The sequence below is a fragment of the Ranitomeya imitator genome, chromosome 4 (genome assembly GCF_032444005.1).
Source record: "Ranitomeya imitator isolate aRanImi1 chromosome 4, aRanImi1.pri, whole genome shotgun sequence".
In the NCBI taxonomy this organism is placed as follows: Eukaryota; Metazoa; Chordata; class Amphibia; order Anura; family Dendrobatidae; genus Ranitomeya; species Ranitomeya imitator.
Window position 1 is genome coordinate 177,238,498 of NC_091285.1, and position 19,962 is coordinate 177,258,459.

At 43.4% G+C, this 19,962-nt stretch overlaps 1 protein-coding gene across 1 annotated transcript in view; it reads left to right on the forward strand.

Moving 5' to 3' along the window:
- Positions 1-1,321: 1,321 nt before the first annotated feature.
- The window catches only part of LOC138675686 (transmembrane 4 L6 family member 20-like), a 63,935-nt gene continuing 45,294 nt past the window's right edge, over positions 1,322-19,962 (forward strand). Inside the window, exon 1 of the mRNA XM_069764119.1 lies at positions 1,322-1,537. Within this exon, the coding sequence (XP_069620220.1) occupies positions 1,355-1,537 (183 nt within the window). The 5' untranslated portion in view covers positions 1,322-1,354. The remainder of the gene's footprint in view (positions 1,538-19,962) is intronic.

Below are 19,962 nucleotides of genomic sequence, written 5' to 3' on the forward strand. Positions count from 1 at the left end.
CGCTGTTTGGTCGCTGGAGAGCTGTCACACAGACCGCTCTCCAGCGACCAACGATGCCGGTAACCAGGGTAAACATCGGGTAACTAAGCGCAGGGCCGCGCTTAGTAACCCGATGTTTACCCTGGTTACCATGCTAAAAGTAAAAAAAAACAAACACTAGATACTTACCTACAGCCGTCTGTCCTCCAGCGCTGCTTCTCTGCTCTCCTCCTGTACTGTCTGTGAGCCGGAAAGCAGAGCGGTGACGTCACCGCTCTGCTTTCCGGCTCACAGACAGTACAGGAGGAGAGCAGAGCACAGCGCCGGGGGACAGACAGCGGTAGGTAAGTATCTAGTGTTTGTTTTTTTTTACTTTTAGCATGGTAACCAGGGTAAACATCGGGTTACTAAGCGCGGCCCTGCGCTTAGTTACCCGATGTTTACCCTGGTTACCAGTGAAGACATCGCTGGATCGGTGTCACACACGCCGATCCAGCGATGTCAGCAGGAGTCCAGCGACGAAATAAAGTTCTGGACTTTATTCAGCGACCAACGATCTCCCAGCAGGGGCCTGATCGTTGGTCGCTGTCACACAGAACGATTTCATTAACGATATCGTTGCTACGTCACAAATAGCAACGATATCGTTAACAATATCGTTATGTGTGAAGGTACCTTTAAGCAATTGTTACCATCCACCTCTCGTGTCTCCCCTTTTCCTCATAGTTTGTAAGCTTGCGAGCAGGGCTCTCATTCCTCCTGGTATCTGTATTGAACTATATTTCTGTTATGCTGTAATGTCTATTGTCTGTACAATTCCCGTCTATAATTTGTAAAGCGCTGTGGAATATGTTGGCGCTATATAAATAAAAATTATTATTATTATATTATTATAATAAAGCAGCAAGGTGTGTCAGGGGTTAGCATTGCGGCTTTGCAGCCTTGGGGGTCCAGGGTTTGAATCGCACCAAATACAACATCTGCAGGGAGTTTTGTATGTTCTCCCCGTGATTGCGGGAGCTTCCTCTGAGTCTTCCCAACACCCAAAGACATACTGATAGGGAATGTAGATTATGAGCTCCAATGGGGACAGTGATGATGATGTCTGTAAAGTGCCGGTGCTATATAAGCAAATCATAATAAATAAAGCGGGTTAATATTCTATAACAATAAGAAAACAAGGTACCTTTTTATGACTTAATGGCACAAAGGCATTTTGTAATTATTTGTAATTTGCTTCCTCCTTTGTGTGGACTTTAGCCTGTTAATCATTTTTATTAATGTTTTTATTTCCCCTGGTAAACTTTAACTTTACTCTTTATGAAGCACTGATACTTTTAAGTCTTCACTTATAGCTAGTTCGCTCTCTAACAACATGACTTGCACAGAAAAATGGTCGTCCTGCAATGGATTCTTTCTGTTGGTGTTGGCTTTGTTGGCTATCGCACTTAATTTGACTCCAATGGTTGCCGATTACGTAGAAGATGGCAGACTCTTCTATAGTCCAATTTCATGTTATGAATGGTGGCTTCCAGGACTGATTGGCGGAGGCTTACTTGTGAGTATCAGTTGACAGAAAGTATCATTGTCAGTAAAGCTATCTAGATAGAGATCAGACAATCGTTCAGTCGTCAGCTATCTTCTAGGTGTTGTCGTAAAAACACATTGCTTCGAAATTTTTGCCACAAGGTATTGGCATAAAATTTTTGATAAACATATGAGCCTGGGTTTAGCTCAAACCGATTACTTAGTTTGGGGTCTGTTCACATGACACGTTGTTTTCCTAAGTGTTTATGCCAGGAAAGTTCCTGACGTACGAGCTAGTTGTGTCCAGAGGGGTTCATTAGACAGAGGCCAAACAATTGTCTTTTTGGCGTTCCATCTGGCTGGTGTATATTAGTGTACCACAAGAAAAAAAGGTTATGAAACAGTTTAGTAAACTACTTAATTCTCTCTTGAGGAGACTAGTCAAAAAAATCCTTTTTTCTTTTATCTGGGATCCGTTACACATACTTAATAACAGTAACAGATACAAGTTTTTCATTAACTTTTTATGATGTAGCCATAAAAACGAATGTACTGAAAAACGTGAAAACATTCCAACTGGTGATTTCAAACAAAAAAAAAAAACAGCAATTTCACATCTTTTTGGTTTTGTTTCAACAATGTTCACCTTGTGGTAAAAATGCCACAGTAAATTTGTTCTATAAGTCAAAATTTTTACTATACAAAAAAAATAATAATAAAAAACATGCATAAAATTTGTGTTGAAATATTCTGAGAGCTATCACATTTTAGTTTTCAATTGTTAGAGTTCGATGCTAGCGTAGAGTTTTTATTTTTATATACTTATCCTATAGTTTTTATTGTTACCACTTCAAGGGTAAATACGACTTTTTTTGACTTACAAAAATATAGGGTAATTATTTAATTAATGACTTACAGAAAGAATAATTTCTAAAATGTAACTTTTAATAGTTTCGTTAAAAAATATATACCGTACTTAAAAAAAGAATAACCTCAATAGAGAGTTAGTTAATTCACCACAGAAATAGATTGTCAGACAATGCCCCCAAAAAACATAATTGGGTGTATAGGGTATTTCTGTCTCTCCCTGTATATTCCTAGGGAATATGAGTACCTGGCTGCAGAGGTTGGCACCCTATTGATAAAGGCAAGTGGCGCCCCCGCTCAATGTGGACTGACCCTAGCAGGTCCTATTGATCACTGTTCTAATATGATACTGATATAATATCTGATAAATCCTAATCAGATCCAAATCACATAATCACTTTGGCTACCAAGGTCACTTTTTATTTCACTTTTTAAAGGTGAATAGAACAAAAAGAGCGATTCTGCTGTATAATCTTTTTCTGTTTAGCCGTCGATAGTGTGTACTGTTATATTATTATTATTTTATTACTTTGAATAATTGTACCAAATATGTCACTTTTTTGTAACATTTTGTCATTTACACTTCAGGAAAAAGGGGTGATTTCAACTTTGTATTCTGGGGGGAAGTTTCTATATTTAAAAAAAATGTATATTTTAACCAAATTTTAATTAGTCTCCTTAGGGTACTTGAACTTGTTTTAAATAGTTTAAAGGGACTCTGTCACCTGAATTTGGCGGGACTGGTTTTGGGTCATATGGGCGGAGTTTTCGGGTGTTTGATTCACCCTTTCCTTACCCGCTGGCTGCATGCTGGCTGCAATATTGGATTGAAGTTCATTCTATGTCCTCCGTAGTACATGCCTGCGCAAAGCAATCTTGCCTTGTGCAGGAGTGTACTATGGAGGACAGAGAATGAACTTCAATCCAATATTGCAGCCAGCATGCAGCCAGCGGGTAAGGAAAGGGTGTATCAAACACCTGAAAACTCCGCCCATATGACCCAAAACCAGTCCCGCCAAATTCAGGTGACAGGTTCCCTTTAAATTACATTGACATTTCAGTAGGTATCCATGGTTATGACCACTCATATAGTGACAGTTAGTTGTTAGTGGTCATAACCATGGATACCTAAGCTACTGTAATGCCCTGCACATGGGGTGAGCGACATAGAGAGTCAGAAGAACTATACTACATTTTGAATTGAAGCTATTTGCTAATCCTTCTATATTATTTCTAAACACTCTTTTTCGGTGATTACTTTTTTATCTCCGTTCATACTGCACCCACACACACAAATGATACACCATTTGAAAGGTAAACTTGCCCCCTTCAGCAAGAAAATAGCCAAACAAACCACAGATCCACGGTGTGATCACAAAATACAGTTTAAACATTAATATTCATAAACCTGCAGTAAGGAAAAATGACCTGCAGGTGGCACCACACTACCCCAAAGCACACTACCCCAAAGCTGCTTACAGACATCACAAACAAATCCTAACATTTGCCTTGGGGGCTTTCCAGCTTGCCGAACTCCTTGCCCAGCCTATTTCAGGCATATTGAGGGCTGCACACTTCACTGCAGGTGAGTCACATGTGCAAACACATTTGTAAACATGTCCTTCCCAGCATTCCTCCTGTACCTGCCTGTCCCATGAACTTTGTCCACAGATCCACATTGCTGCATCTTTTCTGCTCTTGCACATTTGTAAACATGCACTACCTATTCAATTGCACACTTGCTCCGTTTATACTCCACCGACACACACAAATGATACACCATTTCAAAGGTCAAATTACCTGCAAGTGGCATTTGCCTTGGGGTCTTTCCAGCTTGCCGAAGTGCTTGCCCAGCCTATTTCAGGCAAATTCGAGGATTGCACACTTCACTGCATGTGAGTCAGATATGCAAACACATTTGTAAACATGCACTGCTTTTTCAGTGATTACTTCACCCTACACACACACAAATGGTGAGTCACATATGGAAACAAATTTGTAAACATGCACTGCTTTTTCAGTGATTACTTCACCCTACACACACACAAATGGTGAGTCACATATGGAAACAAATTTGTAAACATGCACTGCTTTTTCGGCCATTACTTCGCCCCACACACACAAATAATACACCACTTGAAAGGAAAACTTGCCCCCTTCAGCAAGAAAAGACACAAACAAACCACACATTCACAATTTGATCAATAAATTCAGCTTAAACATTCATTTTCAGAAATCTGCAGAAAAAAAAACAATAACCTGCAGGTGGCACCATAACCTCTAGACATTTTTTTAGCCTCTACTTATCAAACCAATTTATTGTATTACCAATCCACATATATAAATACCTCTCTGTGTTTATCATCTCATTAAATACATTAACATTTGACCAGCCTGATTTTTCTGAAATTGCCTGTGCCCCCGACAACCAATGTGCGAAAATTTAGCACAGGCCAACTAGAATTATTATTACACCTGCTTTATATTAGGATAGGATATTGGAGATGGGAATACCCCTTTAAGTCTCTGCTGTATAACACAGCCAGCACCTGCTCTTGTACTTACTGTGAGAATCAGACTGCACTCAGATGTCATCCGAATGCAGTCCTATTGGAATACCTGGGGTGGACCCGCAGATCCACGACAACGAACCTCCCAAGCGTGAGCTGACCAGGTAGACCACCCCCTATACAAGGAGCGTTAGGGGCAGACCCAAGGGAGACTATTGCAGCAGAAGCTGGAACCCGGAGACAGGTAATAGGAAGTACAGTTAGGTAAGAGCTGGGAACCGGTGAGACCAAAGGAGAACTGCGAAGGGGAAGACACAAAGGAAGCGGGACAGGACAGAGACTCCAGACTACATAGTACGGAGAGGACACTGGGAGGACTGGACAGGATGAGGAGACAAGGAAGCCTGGGAAGGCAGAGAAGCTGAACTAGCTGGACAGAGCGGAGACTCAGAACAGGCAGTGCAAAGACAATGGTGGACCTGAGTCACAGAAGCACAAATGACAGACAGGCAAGGAGCAGAGGAAGGAATCACCTTATATACATGGAGTGCTGGAGGACTTCCAGGTCACGGTCCTCCAGGATCACAGAGAGGAGATACAGAGCACCTGCAAATCAGAAAGAGGAAGTGCTGGAGTGGGTGGTGCGCACGCGCACCCGACGAGAACCAGAGAGCAGAGATTGAAGGAGAGGACGCTCGCCTGCAGGAGGAGCGCGCCGCAGCGGGTAAGAATGAGCGGAAGGAGTGGCCGTGACACTTACTTTATACATGTGGAATGCACATCCATTGAGTAGTGAACGTGAACGGGGTAAATTTATCACTGCTAAGATATGTGTTCCATATTCGACATACACAAAAGTGATAGCATGCCCACATAATGAGAATTTTCCTCAAAACAGGCAACTAGCACATTCACATAGTCACATAGTCATATAGCACTTTACTATAATGTACATTTTGCAAATAATGCCCAAAAAGGGTTGTGGCTCAACAGGTCAATATGTGCGTTTCACTTTTACCTACATCAGTATACAAAGGTGTCTACAAAAACTGAAGAGATGAAAAATCTTAGCTCTTCAAATGCCAGCAAAAATTTAGTTAACAAATATCCATTTTAGGCAACAGAGGGCAATGAAACTTATCATCCCTTTGGAAATTAAAAAAAAAATACAGTACTGATCAAGTTTGGACACACCTATTAATTCAGTGGTTTTCTTTGTTCTTATTGGAATGTGCACATTGACGATTCAGACTGAAGGCAGCAAAGCCACAAAGTAACAAAGATGGAAACAAGGAGTAAAGAAATATGTGTGAAACAAACCTAAATATATGTTAAACCTTAGATTCCTTAAAGTACCCACTTTTGAAAGGAAAAGGGTGGTATTTTAAAGATTTTAAGATTTAACACTAGTGATGAGCGAACACTAAACTGCTCGGGTGCTCGTTGCTCGGATCGAGTAAATTGAATACTCCGGTACTCGACCAGAGCAACGAGCCCAATGTAAAAACATCTGAAAATGATGAAAACACTGTTCAAATGACACGGGGACATCATGGAGATCGCCGCTGGACGCATTCCTCACTCCTAGTTCACAGCTGTAAATAATTTTTTACGAGAATCATGCCATTTTTCCTGGTGCCACAAAAAAACACATTAAAGGGAACCTGTCACCCCGTTTTTTCAATATGAGATAAAAATAGCGTTCAATAGGGCCTGAGCTGTGCTTTACAATAGTGCCTTTATTGTCCCCTGATTCCCCATCTGTGCTACCAAAATACCTTAGTAAACCTGCCGTTTTCGGCTGTCAATCACGCTGGTCCGGTCAAATGGGCGTTGTGAAATTGCTGTTTCTCCTCCCGCTCCTCGGCGTGTCTGACGTAACTCGATCTGTGAATAGCACAGATCGCGCTCTTTTTTTGCAGTTGCGCAGTGCATTCAGCTCTAGTGCATGCGCAGTATGTATTGTCCAACTGTTGGCAAAGTATACAATACATCATTGCGCATGCGCGGTTTTCCACTGTAACCTGTGTCCCCTGGAAGTCTGGATATGCAAATAGTGTTGTCCTGGACGCCGGTAAACTTTTCCCATCCAGAACTGCTAGCGGAAGTTTTGTAACAAAATTGCTTATCTATCTATCTATCTATCTATCTATCTATCTATCTATCTATCTATCGTATCTATCTATTTCTTTACAGCTATCTATCTCATTCTATCTATGGTATTCCTTCTAACTTTCTTATTCCTTCTTTCTATCTATTTATCTATCTCATCTATCTAACAGCAGATTACATACAACATACACCCTACAACATACACCCTGCGACATACACACTGTGATATACACCCAGCGATATACGACTTGCAACATACCACATGTGACATGCAACATACTACATGCGACATGCACCATGTGACATACAACATGTGCCATGTGATATGCAACATACAACATGCGGCGTGCGACATACAACATGCGACATGCAACCACAAAAAACAACATGCGACATGCAACATGCGACAACATGTGACATGCGGCAACATGCGACATGCAACATGTGACACGCAACATGCGACGACATGCAAAATGCGACAACATGCAACTACATGCGACAATATGCGTCATGTGACGACATGCAACTACATGCGACAATATGCGTCATGCGACATGCAACAACATGTGACATGCGACATGCAAGAATATGCGACATGTGACAGCATGCGACAACATGCGACACACAACATGCAACGACATGCGACAACATGCACCATGCAACGACATGCAGCAACATGCGACATGCAACAACATGCGACATGTGACATACAACATGTGACATGTGACGACATGCAACAGCATGCGACATGCGATGACATGCAACATACGACGACATGCAACAAGATGCGACATGCAACAGCATGCGACATGCGACGACATGCAACATGCAACAGCATGCGACATGCAACAACATGTGACGACATACAAGATGCGACATGCAACAACATGCACCATGCGACAACATGCGACATGCAACAACATGCGACATGCAACAACATGTGACCACATGCAGCGACATGCGACAACATGCACCATGTGACGACATGCAGCAACATTATCCTCACAAAGGAACAGCGCTCCACCGGTTGAAAAAGACCAGCATATGGTCGAAACGTTGCTGATGTTATATGGCTGAATAAAGTTTTCTTTTGGATTATTACACCCGGTGGAGCGCTGTTCCTTTGTGAGGATATTGACGTGTTACCCAGGAGGGTCCCTGGATATGGATCGAGCGCCCGTATAATTGAGTGCTGTCGGTCACCTGTTTGCTTTGACATGCAGCAACATGTGCCATGCGACATGCAACATCATGCGTCATGTAACATGCAACAACATGCGGCATACAACATACGACAACATGCTGCAGCTTGCGACATGCAACAGCATGCAACATGAGACGACATATGACATGCAGCATGCATGCAGAATGGATCCATGGGCTCAAATATTCGTGAAAACTTATATACAGTGAGTGTATGATGATTTTTTATTTTTTTTATTATTTTTAACATTAGATCTTTTTACTATTGATGCTGCATAGGCAGCATCAATAGTAAAAAAGTTGGTCACACAGGGTTAATAGCAGCGTTAATGGAGTGTGTTACACCGCGGCATAACGCGGTCCATTAACACTGCCATTAACCCTTTGTGAGCGCTGACTGGAGGGGAGTATGAAGCGGGCACTGACTGCGGGGAGGAAGGAGCAGCCATGTTGCCGCCAGACTGCGCCCATCGCTGATTGGTCGTGGTAATGGTCGTGGGCGTTTTGCCACGACCAATCAGCGACTTGGATTTCCATGACAGACAGAGGCCGCGACCAATGAATATCCGTGACAGACAGACAGACGGAAGTGACCCTTAGACAATTATATAGTATATATATATATATATATATATATATATATATATATACATACATATACCTACATATATATATATAGATATACAGTTAGGGCCAGAAATATTTGGACAGTGACACAAGTTTTGTTATTTTAGCTGTTTACAAAAACATGTTCAGAAATACAATTATATATATAATATGGGCTGAAAGTGCACACTCCCAGCTGCAATATGATAGTTTCCACATCCAAATCGGAGAAAGGGTTTAGGAATCATAGCTCTGTAATGCATAGCGTCCTCTTTTTCAAGGGACCAAAAGTAATTGGACAATGGACTCTAAGGGCTGCAATTAACTCTGAAGGCGTCTCCCTCGTTAACCTGTAATCAATGAAGTAGTTAAAAGGTCAGGGGTGGATTCCAGGTGTGTGGTTTTGCATTTGGAAGCTGTTGCTGTGAGCAGACAACATGCGGTCAAAGGAACTCTCAATTGAGGTGAAGCAGAACATCCTGAGGCTGAAAAAAAAGAAAAAATCCATCAGAGAGATAGCAGACATGCTTGGAGTAGCAAAATCAACAGTTGGGTACATTCTGAGAAAAAAGGAATTGACTCGTGAGCTTGGGAACTCAAAAAGGCCTGGGCGTCCACGGATGACAACAGTGGTGGATGATCGCCGCATACTTAATTTGGTGAAGAAGAACCCGTTCACAACATCAACTGAAGTCCAGAACACTCTCAGTGAAGTAGGTGTATCTGTCTCTAAGTCAACAGTAAAGAGAAGACTCCATGACAGTAAATACAAAGGGTTCACATCTAGATGCAAACCATTCATCAATACCAAAAATAGACAGGCCAGAGTTAAAGTTGCAGAAAAACACCTCAAGAAGCCAGCTCAGTTCTGGAAAAGTATTCTATGGACAGATGAGACAAAGATCAACCTGTACCAGAATGATGGGAAGAAAAAAGTTTGGAGAAGAAAGGGAACGGCACATGATCCAAGGCACACCACATCCTCTGTAAAACATGGTGGAGGCAACGTGATGGCATGGGCATGCATGGCTTTCAATGGCACTGGGTCACTTGTGTTTATTGATGACATAAGAGCAGACAAGAGTAGCCGGATGAATTCTGAAGTGTACCGGGATATACTTTCAGCCCAGATTCAGCCAAATGCTGCAAAGTTGATTGGACGGCGCTTCATAGTACAGATGGACAATGACCCCAAGCATACAGCCAAAGCTACCCAGGAGTTCATGAGTGCCAAAAAGTGGAACATTCTGCAATGGCCAAGTCAATCTCCAGATCTAAACCCAATTGAGCATGCATTTCACTTGCTCAAATCCAGACTTAAGACGGAAAGACCCACAAACAAGCAAGACCTTGTCGCTCCTGTCAAACCAATCTAATCAGTTTTTATGAAGAGGTAAGCTATAGGCTGGACCACGGTGAGTCATTGGACGTGGTATATCTCGATTTTTCCAAAGCGTTTGATACCTTGCCGCACAAGAGGTTGGTACACAAAATGAGAATGCTTGGTCTGGGGGAAATTGTGTGTAAATGGGTTAGTAACTGGCTTAGTGATAGAAAGCAGAGGGTGGTTATAAATGGTATAGTCTCTAACTGGGTCGCTGTGACCAGTGGGGTACCGCAGGGGTCAGTATTGGGACCTGTTCTCTTCAACATATTCATTAATGATCTGGTAGAAGGTTTACACAGTAAAATATCGATATTTGCAGATGATACAAAACTATGTAAAGCAGTTAATACAAGAGAAGATAGTATTCTGCTACAGATGGATCTGGATAAGTTGGAAACTTGGGCTGAAAGGTGGCAGATGAGGTTTAACAATGATAAATGTAAGGTTATACACATGGGAAGAAGGAATCAATGTCACTATTACACACTGAATGGGAAACCACTGGGTAAATCTGACAGGGAGAAGGACTTGGGGATCCTAGTTAATGATAAACTTACCTGGAGCAGCCAGTGCCAGGCAGCAGCTGCCAAGGCAAACAGGATCATGGGGTGCATTAAAAGAGGTCTGGATACACATGATGAGAGCATTATACTGCCTCTGTACAAATCCCTAGTTAGACCGCACATGGAGTACTGTGTCCAGTTTTGGGCACCGGTGCTCAGGAAGGATATAATGGAACTAGAGAGAGTACAAATGAGGGGAACAAAATTAATAAAGGGGATGGGAGAACTACAATACCCAGATAGATTAGCGAAATTAGGATTATTTAGTCTAGAAAAAAGACGACTGAGGGGCGATCTAATAACCATGTATAAGTATATAAGGGGACAATACAAATATCTCGCTGAGGATCTGTTTATACCAAGGAAGGTGACGGGCACAAGGGGGCATTCTTTGCGTCTGGAGGAGAGAAGGTTTTTCCACCAACATAGAAGAGGATTCTTTACTGTTAGGGCAGTGAGAATCTGGAATTGCTTGCCTGAGGAGGTGGTGATGGCGAACTCAGTCGAGGGGTTCAAGAGAGGCCTGGATGTCTTCCTGGAGCAGAACAATATTGTATCATACAATTAGGTTCTGTAGAAGGACGTAGATCTGGGGATTTATTATGATGGAATATAGGCTGAACTGGATGGACAAATGTCTTTTTTCGGCCTTACTAACTATGTTACTATGTTACCTGAAGGCTGCGGCTGTAAAGGCCTGGCAAAGCATTAAGAAGGAGGAAACCCAGCGTTTGGTGATGTCCATGGGTTCCAGACTTAAGGCAGTGATTGCCTCCAAAGGATTTGCAACAAAATATTGAAAATAAAAATATTTTGTTTGGGTTATGTTTACTTGTCCAATTACTTTTGACCTCCTAAAATGTGGAGTGTTTGTAAAGAAATGTGTACAATTCCTACATTTTCTATCAGATATTTTTGTTCAACTCTTCAAATTAAACGTTACAATCTGCACTTGAATTCTGTTGTAGAGGTTTCATTTCAAATCCAATGTGGTGGCATGCAGAGCCCAACTCGCGAAAATTGTGTCACTGTCCAAATATTTCTGGCCCTAACTGTATATATATGTCAGTGAGACACATATATATGTATATTTATATTTCATACAGAGCTAGATAGCATAAAAGATGGTAATTCAATTGTCAGTTTTTGCTATCTCCTTATCAAACCCGACAGGATATGAGACATGGTTTACATACAGTAAGCCATTTCATATCCCTTATTTACATATTCCTCCCTAATAATGTTACAAGTGTCTGTGCGCAAAATGTGGGAGTTGTAGGTGTTAAAGTAAAGGGTTAAATCACGGAAAAAAATGGCGTGGTCTCCTGTGCAATTTTCTCCGCCAGAATGGGAAAGCCAGTGACTGAGGGCAGATTTTGATAGCCTAGAGGGGATATTGCCCCCCCCCCCCCCGGCTAAAAACATCTGCCCCCAGCTACCCCAGAAAAGGCACATCTGTAAGATGCGCCTATTCTGGCACTTATAATGAAGCAGCTGCGGCTAGAAATACCCAACCGTTGCACTACTCTTAGGGTAAATGACAGAAAAACAGCTAGAAGATCAAAAACCCAATAGGATAAAACGTAACCTTTCCTTATAATATTAAAATAGTGGACAAAACAGTACAACATATACACAAAGTGCTCACGCCGAAAACCGTGCTCATATAAAAACTGGTTTGATCTCACCAATAATGGACGATAGGAACCCAAACCGATGCAGGAGGGTCCCAGGGAGAGTCCAGTAGTTGTGGGGTAATGAAGGAACGGGGGGATTTCTGTCCTATATATCCCCTGTCGTGCCCCAGCAATGACTCCTGTCCTAACAAGGACAGGCCCAAATAGGCCCCACTATGGACATCCCTCCACCGTGTAAGATGTGATGTAGCGCCTCCCTACGCGTTTCCTCTCCAGTCTTGAAGATTCATCAGGGGAGTTTCAACGGCCACCAAACAAAAATATATAGCTTACAAGTCCATATCGTTAATAGTCCATGAATCGGAGTTATATGCAGTGGCAATATAGCCTCCAAATATCGGCAGTCCTGTGTGGTGTCTGCCACAAGAAGTGAGTCAGCGAAGTGTGACGCCAGCTTCCCCCCTTTTAAGACAAGGTGCCACTCCCCCAGACTAATGATGTCATAAGCGTACACCCCTACCAACCTGTAGCCAAGCCATATGTAAGGTCCAGTCAGCGTTACAGTCCCGGAACGCATGCTGTGATCCCCCTATGCCACCATGCTGTCAGCGTCTCGGCTCTGCAAACCGGAAGTGCCGGCGCCATTTTGGATGCGCCATCTGACTAGTACAGCCTCTCATACATACTATATGATATCCTTTGTGGCGTATAGGTAGAATATCGGTCCACTAAGCATGGGCATATCTCAATGTTTACGTGTGGTTATAGACTTTATGGGACTGCATCTGCCAACGTATATCCATGGATATGGGGTATTATATTACGGGTGTTGCCATGGCTACACCGATGAAACGGCACTTTGGTATTATACTGTGCCCAGATTATGCGTCCTATTTTTGGGAGTGCTATAGACTCGCATTTTGAGACTTTATTTTGCATCATCTGCCTCTAGGTATGGGGTACCGTGTCTTGTATATGTCGTCATGGCAACACATGTGTAGCGGCACTCTGTCATTTATATTACCGTGGTTGTCTAAACGGCGCTTCTAATATGGCGCCGGCACTTCCGGTTCTGGGGTAACTCATCATCAATCGGCGCCTGAGTTATGCGTTCCACCTCTGAAACGCACCGCACTAGTGGCGCACCAGAAGTGGTGCATCCAAAATGGCACCGGCACTTCCGGTTTGCGGAGCCGAGACGCTGACAGCATGGTGGCATAGGGGGATCACAGCATGCGTTCCGGGACTGTAACGCTGACTGGACCTTACATATGGCTTGGCTACAGGTTGGTAGGGGTGTACGCTTATGACATCATTAGTCTGGGGGAGTGGCACCTTGTCTTAAAAGGGGGGAAGCTGGCGTCACACTTCGCTGACTCACTTCTTGTGGCAGACACCACACAGGACTGCCGATATTTGGAGGCTATATTGCCACTGCATATAACTCCGATTCATGGACTATTAACGATATGGACTTGTAAGCTATATATTTTTGTTTGGTGGCCGTTGAAACTCCCCTGATGAATCTTCAAGACTGGAGAGGAAACGCGTAGGGAGGCGCTACATCACATCTTACATGGTGGAGGGATGTCCATAGTGGGGCCTATTTGGGCCTGTCCTTGTTAGGACAGGAGTCATTGCTGGGGCACGACAGGGGATATATAGGACAGAAATCCCCCCGTTCCTTCATTACCCCACAACTACTGGACTCTCCCTGGGACCCTCCTGCATCGGTTTGGGTTTCTATCGTCCATTATTGGTGAGATCAAACCAGTTTTTATATGAGCACGGTTTTCGGCGTGAGCACTTTGTGTATATGTTGTACTGTTTTGTCCACTCTTTTAATATTATAAGGAAAGGTTACGTTTTATCCTATTGGGTTTTTGCTCTTCTAGCTGTTTTTCTATTCTGGCACTTAGCCTCTCTCTTCCCACTCCCGAGTAGCGGTGGGATATGGGGTAATAAGGGGTTAATGTCAGCTTGCTAATGTAAGGTGACATTAAGCCAGGTTAATAATGGAGAGATGTCAATAAGTCACCTATCACATCCAATAGTAAATCCAATAGTAATAAAGGGTTAAAAATACACACACACATTAGGAATAAAGTATTTTAATGAAATAAATAAACTTGGTGTTGTAATATCTTTATTATACTCTCAATCCAAATGACGACCCTTGTCTTCTGTAAAAAGGGTAAAAAGAAAACCAACAATATCCCATACCTGTCTGCCGTACAGTCATGTCCCACGATGTAAATCCTTCTGAAGGGGTTAAATATTTTTACAACCAGGAGCCTGCTAATGCAGCCGCCCCTGGCTCTAAAAACTGGGGAATGAATGGAATGCAGGGGAATGTAGCTACCTAGACTTGTGGTGCTGCGACCCCTGCTGGCATAACCTCATATGAACTCGAGCGTGGGAATTTTTCAGAATATTTCACCTAAAGCTCCCAAATTTTTCACAGACACTTGTAACATTATTAGTGAGGAATATTTAAAAAATAAGGGATATGAAATGGTTTACTGTATGTAAACCATGTCTCATATCCTGTCGGGTTTGATAAGGAGATAGCAAAAGCCGGCAATTGAATTACCGGCTTTTAAGTTGTCTAGCTCTGCAATATATATACATACGTATATGTGTCTCAATTATATATATATATCTACTATATAATTGTCTAAGGGTCACTTCCGTCTGTCTGTCTTTCTGTCTGTCACGGTTATTCATTCGCTGATTGGTCTCGGCAGCTGCCTGTCATGGCTGCCGGGACCAATCAGCGACGGGCACAGTCCGGAAAAAAATGGCCGCTCCTTACTCCCCGCAGTCAGTGCCTGTCGCCCGCATAGTCCCCTCTGGTCACCGCTAACACAGGGTTAATGCCGGCGGTAACGGACCGCGTTATGCCACGGGTAACGCACTCCGTTACCGCTGCTATTAACCCTGTGTGTCCCCAACTTTTTACTATTGACGCTGCCTATGCGGCATCAATAGTAAAAAATTTAATGTTAAAAATAATTTTAAAAAAATAAACCTGCTATACTCACCCTCCGTAGTCCGCTGAGCCGCTCCCGCCGGCCGCCATCTTCCGCTGCAGTTTCCGGTGGCAAAGATGGTATGGCAGAAGGACCTGCCATGACGTCACGGTCATGTGACCGCGACGTCATCACAGGTCCTGCGCCCATACCAACGCTGGGACCGGAAGCTGCTGTGGACTACAAGGGGCCTTCGGAAAGGTGAGTATATGTTTATTTTTCACCTGTGACAAACCTGGCTGGGCAATATACTACGTAGCTGGGCAATATACTACGTGACTGCCCAATATACTACGTGGCTCTGTGCTGTATACTACTTCGCTGTGCAATATACTATGTGGCTCTGTGCTGTATACTACGTGACTGGGCAATATACTACGTGACTGGGCAATATACTACGTGACTGGGCAATATACTACGTAACTGGCCAATATACTACGTAGCTGGGCAATATACTACGTAACTGGCCAATATACTACGTAACTGGGCAATATACTATGTAACTGGCCAATATACTACGTGGCTGCGCAATATACTACGTCACTGGGCAATATACTACGTGGCTGGGCAATATACTATGTGGCTGGTCAACATACTACGTGGCTGTGCAATATACTAGGTCACTGGGCAATATACTACGTCGCTGGGCAATATACTACGTGGCTGGGCAATATACTACGTGGCTGGGCAATATACTACGTGGCTGGGCAATATACTACGTGGACATGCATATTCTAGAATACCCGATGCGTTAGAATCGGGCCACCATCTAGGAGATATATATATATATATATATATATATATATATATATATTAGCTATTGAACCCGTTCTACGCCCAGGTGGCGAGCATTTATATTGGTATATGGTCTCCATCCTGGTATGTGCTGCTCCATCCTGCATCCCCATCCTGTCATGTGCTGCTTCATCCTGCGTCCCCATCCTGTCATGAGCTGCTCCCATCCTGCGCCCCCATTCTGTCATGTGCTGCTCCCATCCTGCGCCCGCAATTCTGACATGTGCTGCACCCATCCTGCACCTCCATTCTGACATGTGCTGCACCCATCCTGCGCCTCCATTCTGTCATTTGCTGCTCCCATCCTGCGACCCCATCCTGTCATGTGCTGCTCCCATCCTGCGCCCCCGTTCTGTCATGTGCTGCTTCCATCCTGCACCCCCGTTCTGTCATTTGCTGCTCCCATCCTGCGCCCCCATCCTGTCATGTGCTGCTCCCATCCTGCGCCCCCGTTCTGTCATGTACTGCTGCCATCCTGCACCCCCGTTCTGTCATGTGCTGCCCTATTCTGTCATGTGCTGCTCCCATCCTGCGCCCCCGTTCTGTCATGTGCTGCTCCAATCCTGCGCCACTGTTCTGTAATTTGCTGCTCCCATCCATATGCCCCGTACACTGCTCCATAAAGGTTTATGGCCCCCATAAGATGCCCCATAGTATATGCCCCCTATGCTGCTGCGATATATAAAAAAAAAATAACATACTCACCTATCGTCGCTAGGCGCCGAGTGCTGGGGGGCCTGAGCAGGCGAGGACACCGGCGCGCTGTGGGGATCAGGTGCCGGAGTCGCCGCTAGCTCAGGCCCCCGACACTTGCTATATTCACCTGGCCCTGATCCAGCGCCGCATGCCGCTCTGTGTTCCGGGTCCTCTGGCTGTGACTGTTCAGTCAGAGGGCGGTGCGCATTAAGCGCATCATCGCGCCCTCTGAACTGTGAACGTCACAGGCAGAGGACCCAGAACACGGAGCGGCACGTGGCGCTGGATCAGGGCCAGGTGAATATAGCATACTCACCCTCCTGGCACGTCCCTGCTATCCATTGGAGATCACGGTGTGCGTTCAGTGCTTACGCATACCGCGATCTCCTGGGAGCGTCACTCTGTGGGGTCCAGACTGCGCCGGCGCTTGCGCAGTCTATAAAGGCTTTGGACAGAGTGACGCTCCCAGCCTTATATTATATATATATATATATATATATATACATATATATATATATATATATATATATATATATATATATATATATATATATATATATATATATATATATACACCTATACTATGTGTAGACATTTTATCTATTCTATTCTAACCTGTCAGTGTGATTTTACTGTACAGCACACTGAAATACCGACTTTTCTATAGAACACCGGTGCGTATTTCTTGCAAGTCACACGCATGGTCCTTGTGTAATCCATATTTTTCTTCCCCCATAGACTTTCATTGGTGGATTTTTTGCACAATGCGCTGACTAACGCAGTATGCTGCGATTTTCTCAGCCTGTAAAAAAAGGCCGAGAAAAATACGTCAGATAGGAGCTGCCCCATAGAGAAACATTGGTCAGTATGCAATGCGTTTTTTTTTGCGCCTCTCATACGTCAGTATTCCTCCCTAGTGTGACCCCGGCCTTAGTGACACACATTTCTTTAAACCTTGGTTCGATATGTGGTTCTTCATGGTTTTGCTGCCTTCACTATGAATCCAGACCACAATGTGCACATTCGAATAAGAATAAGGAAAACCATTGCACATAAAGGTGTGTCCAAATACAGTTAGGGCCAGAAATATTTGGACAGTGACACAAGTTTTGTTATTTTAGCTGTTTACAAAAACATGTTCAGAAATACAATTATATATATAATATGGGCTGAAAGTGCACACTCCCAGCTGCAATATGATAGTTTCCACATCCAAATCGGAGAAAGGGTTTAGGAATTATAGCTCTGTAATGCATAGCGTCCTCTTTTTCAAGGGACCAAAAGTAATTGGACAATGGACTCTAAGGGCTGCAATTAACTCTGAAGGCGTCTCCCTCGTTAACCTGTAATCAATGAAGTAGTTAAAAGGTCAGGGGTGGATTCCAGGTGTGTGGTTTTGCATTTGGAAGCTGTTGCTGTGAGCAGACAACATGCGGTCAAAGGAACTCTCAATTGAGGTGAAGCAGAACATCCTGAGACTGAAAAAAAAGAAAAAATCCATCAGAGAGATAGCAGACATGCTTGGAGTAGCAAAATCAACAGTTGGGTACATTCTGAGAAAAAAGGAATTGACTGGTGAGCTTGGGAACTCAAAAAGGCCTGGGCGTCCACGGATGACAACAGTGGTGGATGATCGCCGCATACTTAATTTGGTGAAGAAGAACCCGTTCACAACATCAACTGAAGTCCAGAACACTCTCAGTGAAGTAGGTGTATCTGTCTCTAAGTCAACAGTAAAGAAAAGACTCCATGACAGTAAATACAAAGGGTTCACATCTAGATGCAAACCATTCATCAATACCAAAAATAGACAGGCCAGAGTTAAATTTGCAGAAAAACACCTCAAGAAGCCAGCTCAGTTCTGGAAAAGTATTCTATGGACAGATGAGACAAAGATCAACCTGTACCAGAATGATGGGAAGAAAAAAGTTTGGAGAAGAAAGGGAACGGCACATGATCCAAGGCACACCACATCCTCTGTAAAACATGGTGGAGGCAACGTGATGGCATGGGCATGCATGGCTTTCAATGGCACTGGGTCACTTGTGTTTATTGATGACATAAGAGCAGACAAGAGTAGCCGGATGAATTCTGCAGTGTACCGGGATATACTTTCAGCCCAGATTCAGCCAAATGCTGCAAAGTTGATTGGACGGCGCTTCATAGTACAGTACATAGTACAATGACCCCAAGCATACATCCAAAGCTACCCAGGAGTTCATGAGTGCCAAAAAGTGGAACATTCTGCAATGGCCAAGTCAATCTCCAGATCTAAACCCAATTGAGCATGCATTTCACTTGCTCAAATCCAGACTTAAGACGGAAAGACCCACAAACAAGCAAGACCTGAAGGCTGCGGCTGTAAAGGCCTGGCAAAGCATTAAGAAGGAGGAAACCCAGCGTTTGGTGATGTCCATGGGTTCCAGACTTAAGGCAGTGATTGCCTCCAATGGATTTGCAACAAAATATTGAAAATAAAAATATTTTGTTTGGGTTATGTTTATTTGTCCAATTACTTTTGACCTCCTAAAATGTGGAGTGTTTGTAAAGAAATGTGTACAATTCCTACATTTTCTATCAGATATTTTTGTTCAACCCTTCAAATTAAACGTTACAATCTGCACTTGAATTCTGTTGTAGAGGTTTCATTTCAAATCCAATGTGGTGGCATGCAGAGCCCAACTCGCGAAAATTGTGTCACTGTCCAAATATTTCTGGCCCTAACTGTATTTGATTGGTCCTGTATATGACAAATAAATAGCAGAGAGATCATATTAATAAGGGGATGATGAATGAAGAGAAGTTCCTGTCTGAGAGTACTTTGGGTCACTGAAAGGCTTTATGGGGGGGGGGGGGGAGATTGTGAAATACTCTGTTCCTTGTTGCTGTAGCTTACAGGGGAAGGTAACACATTTGCCTAAACACTCGTAGAATGAAATAGTAAAGCAGAGTGAAAATCAAAGTCTGAGAAACAGGTGACATTTGTGGACATATGTAGAGGGGGCTGGGAACTAGGGTTGACCGAGAGGGCACCAAAGTCTTTTACTT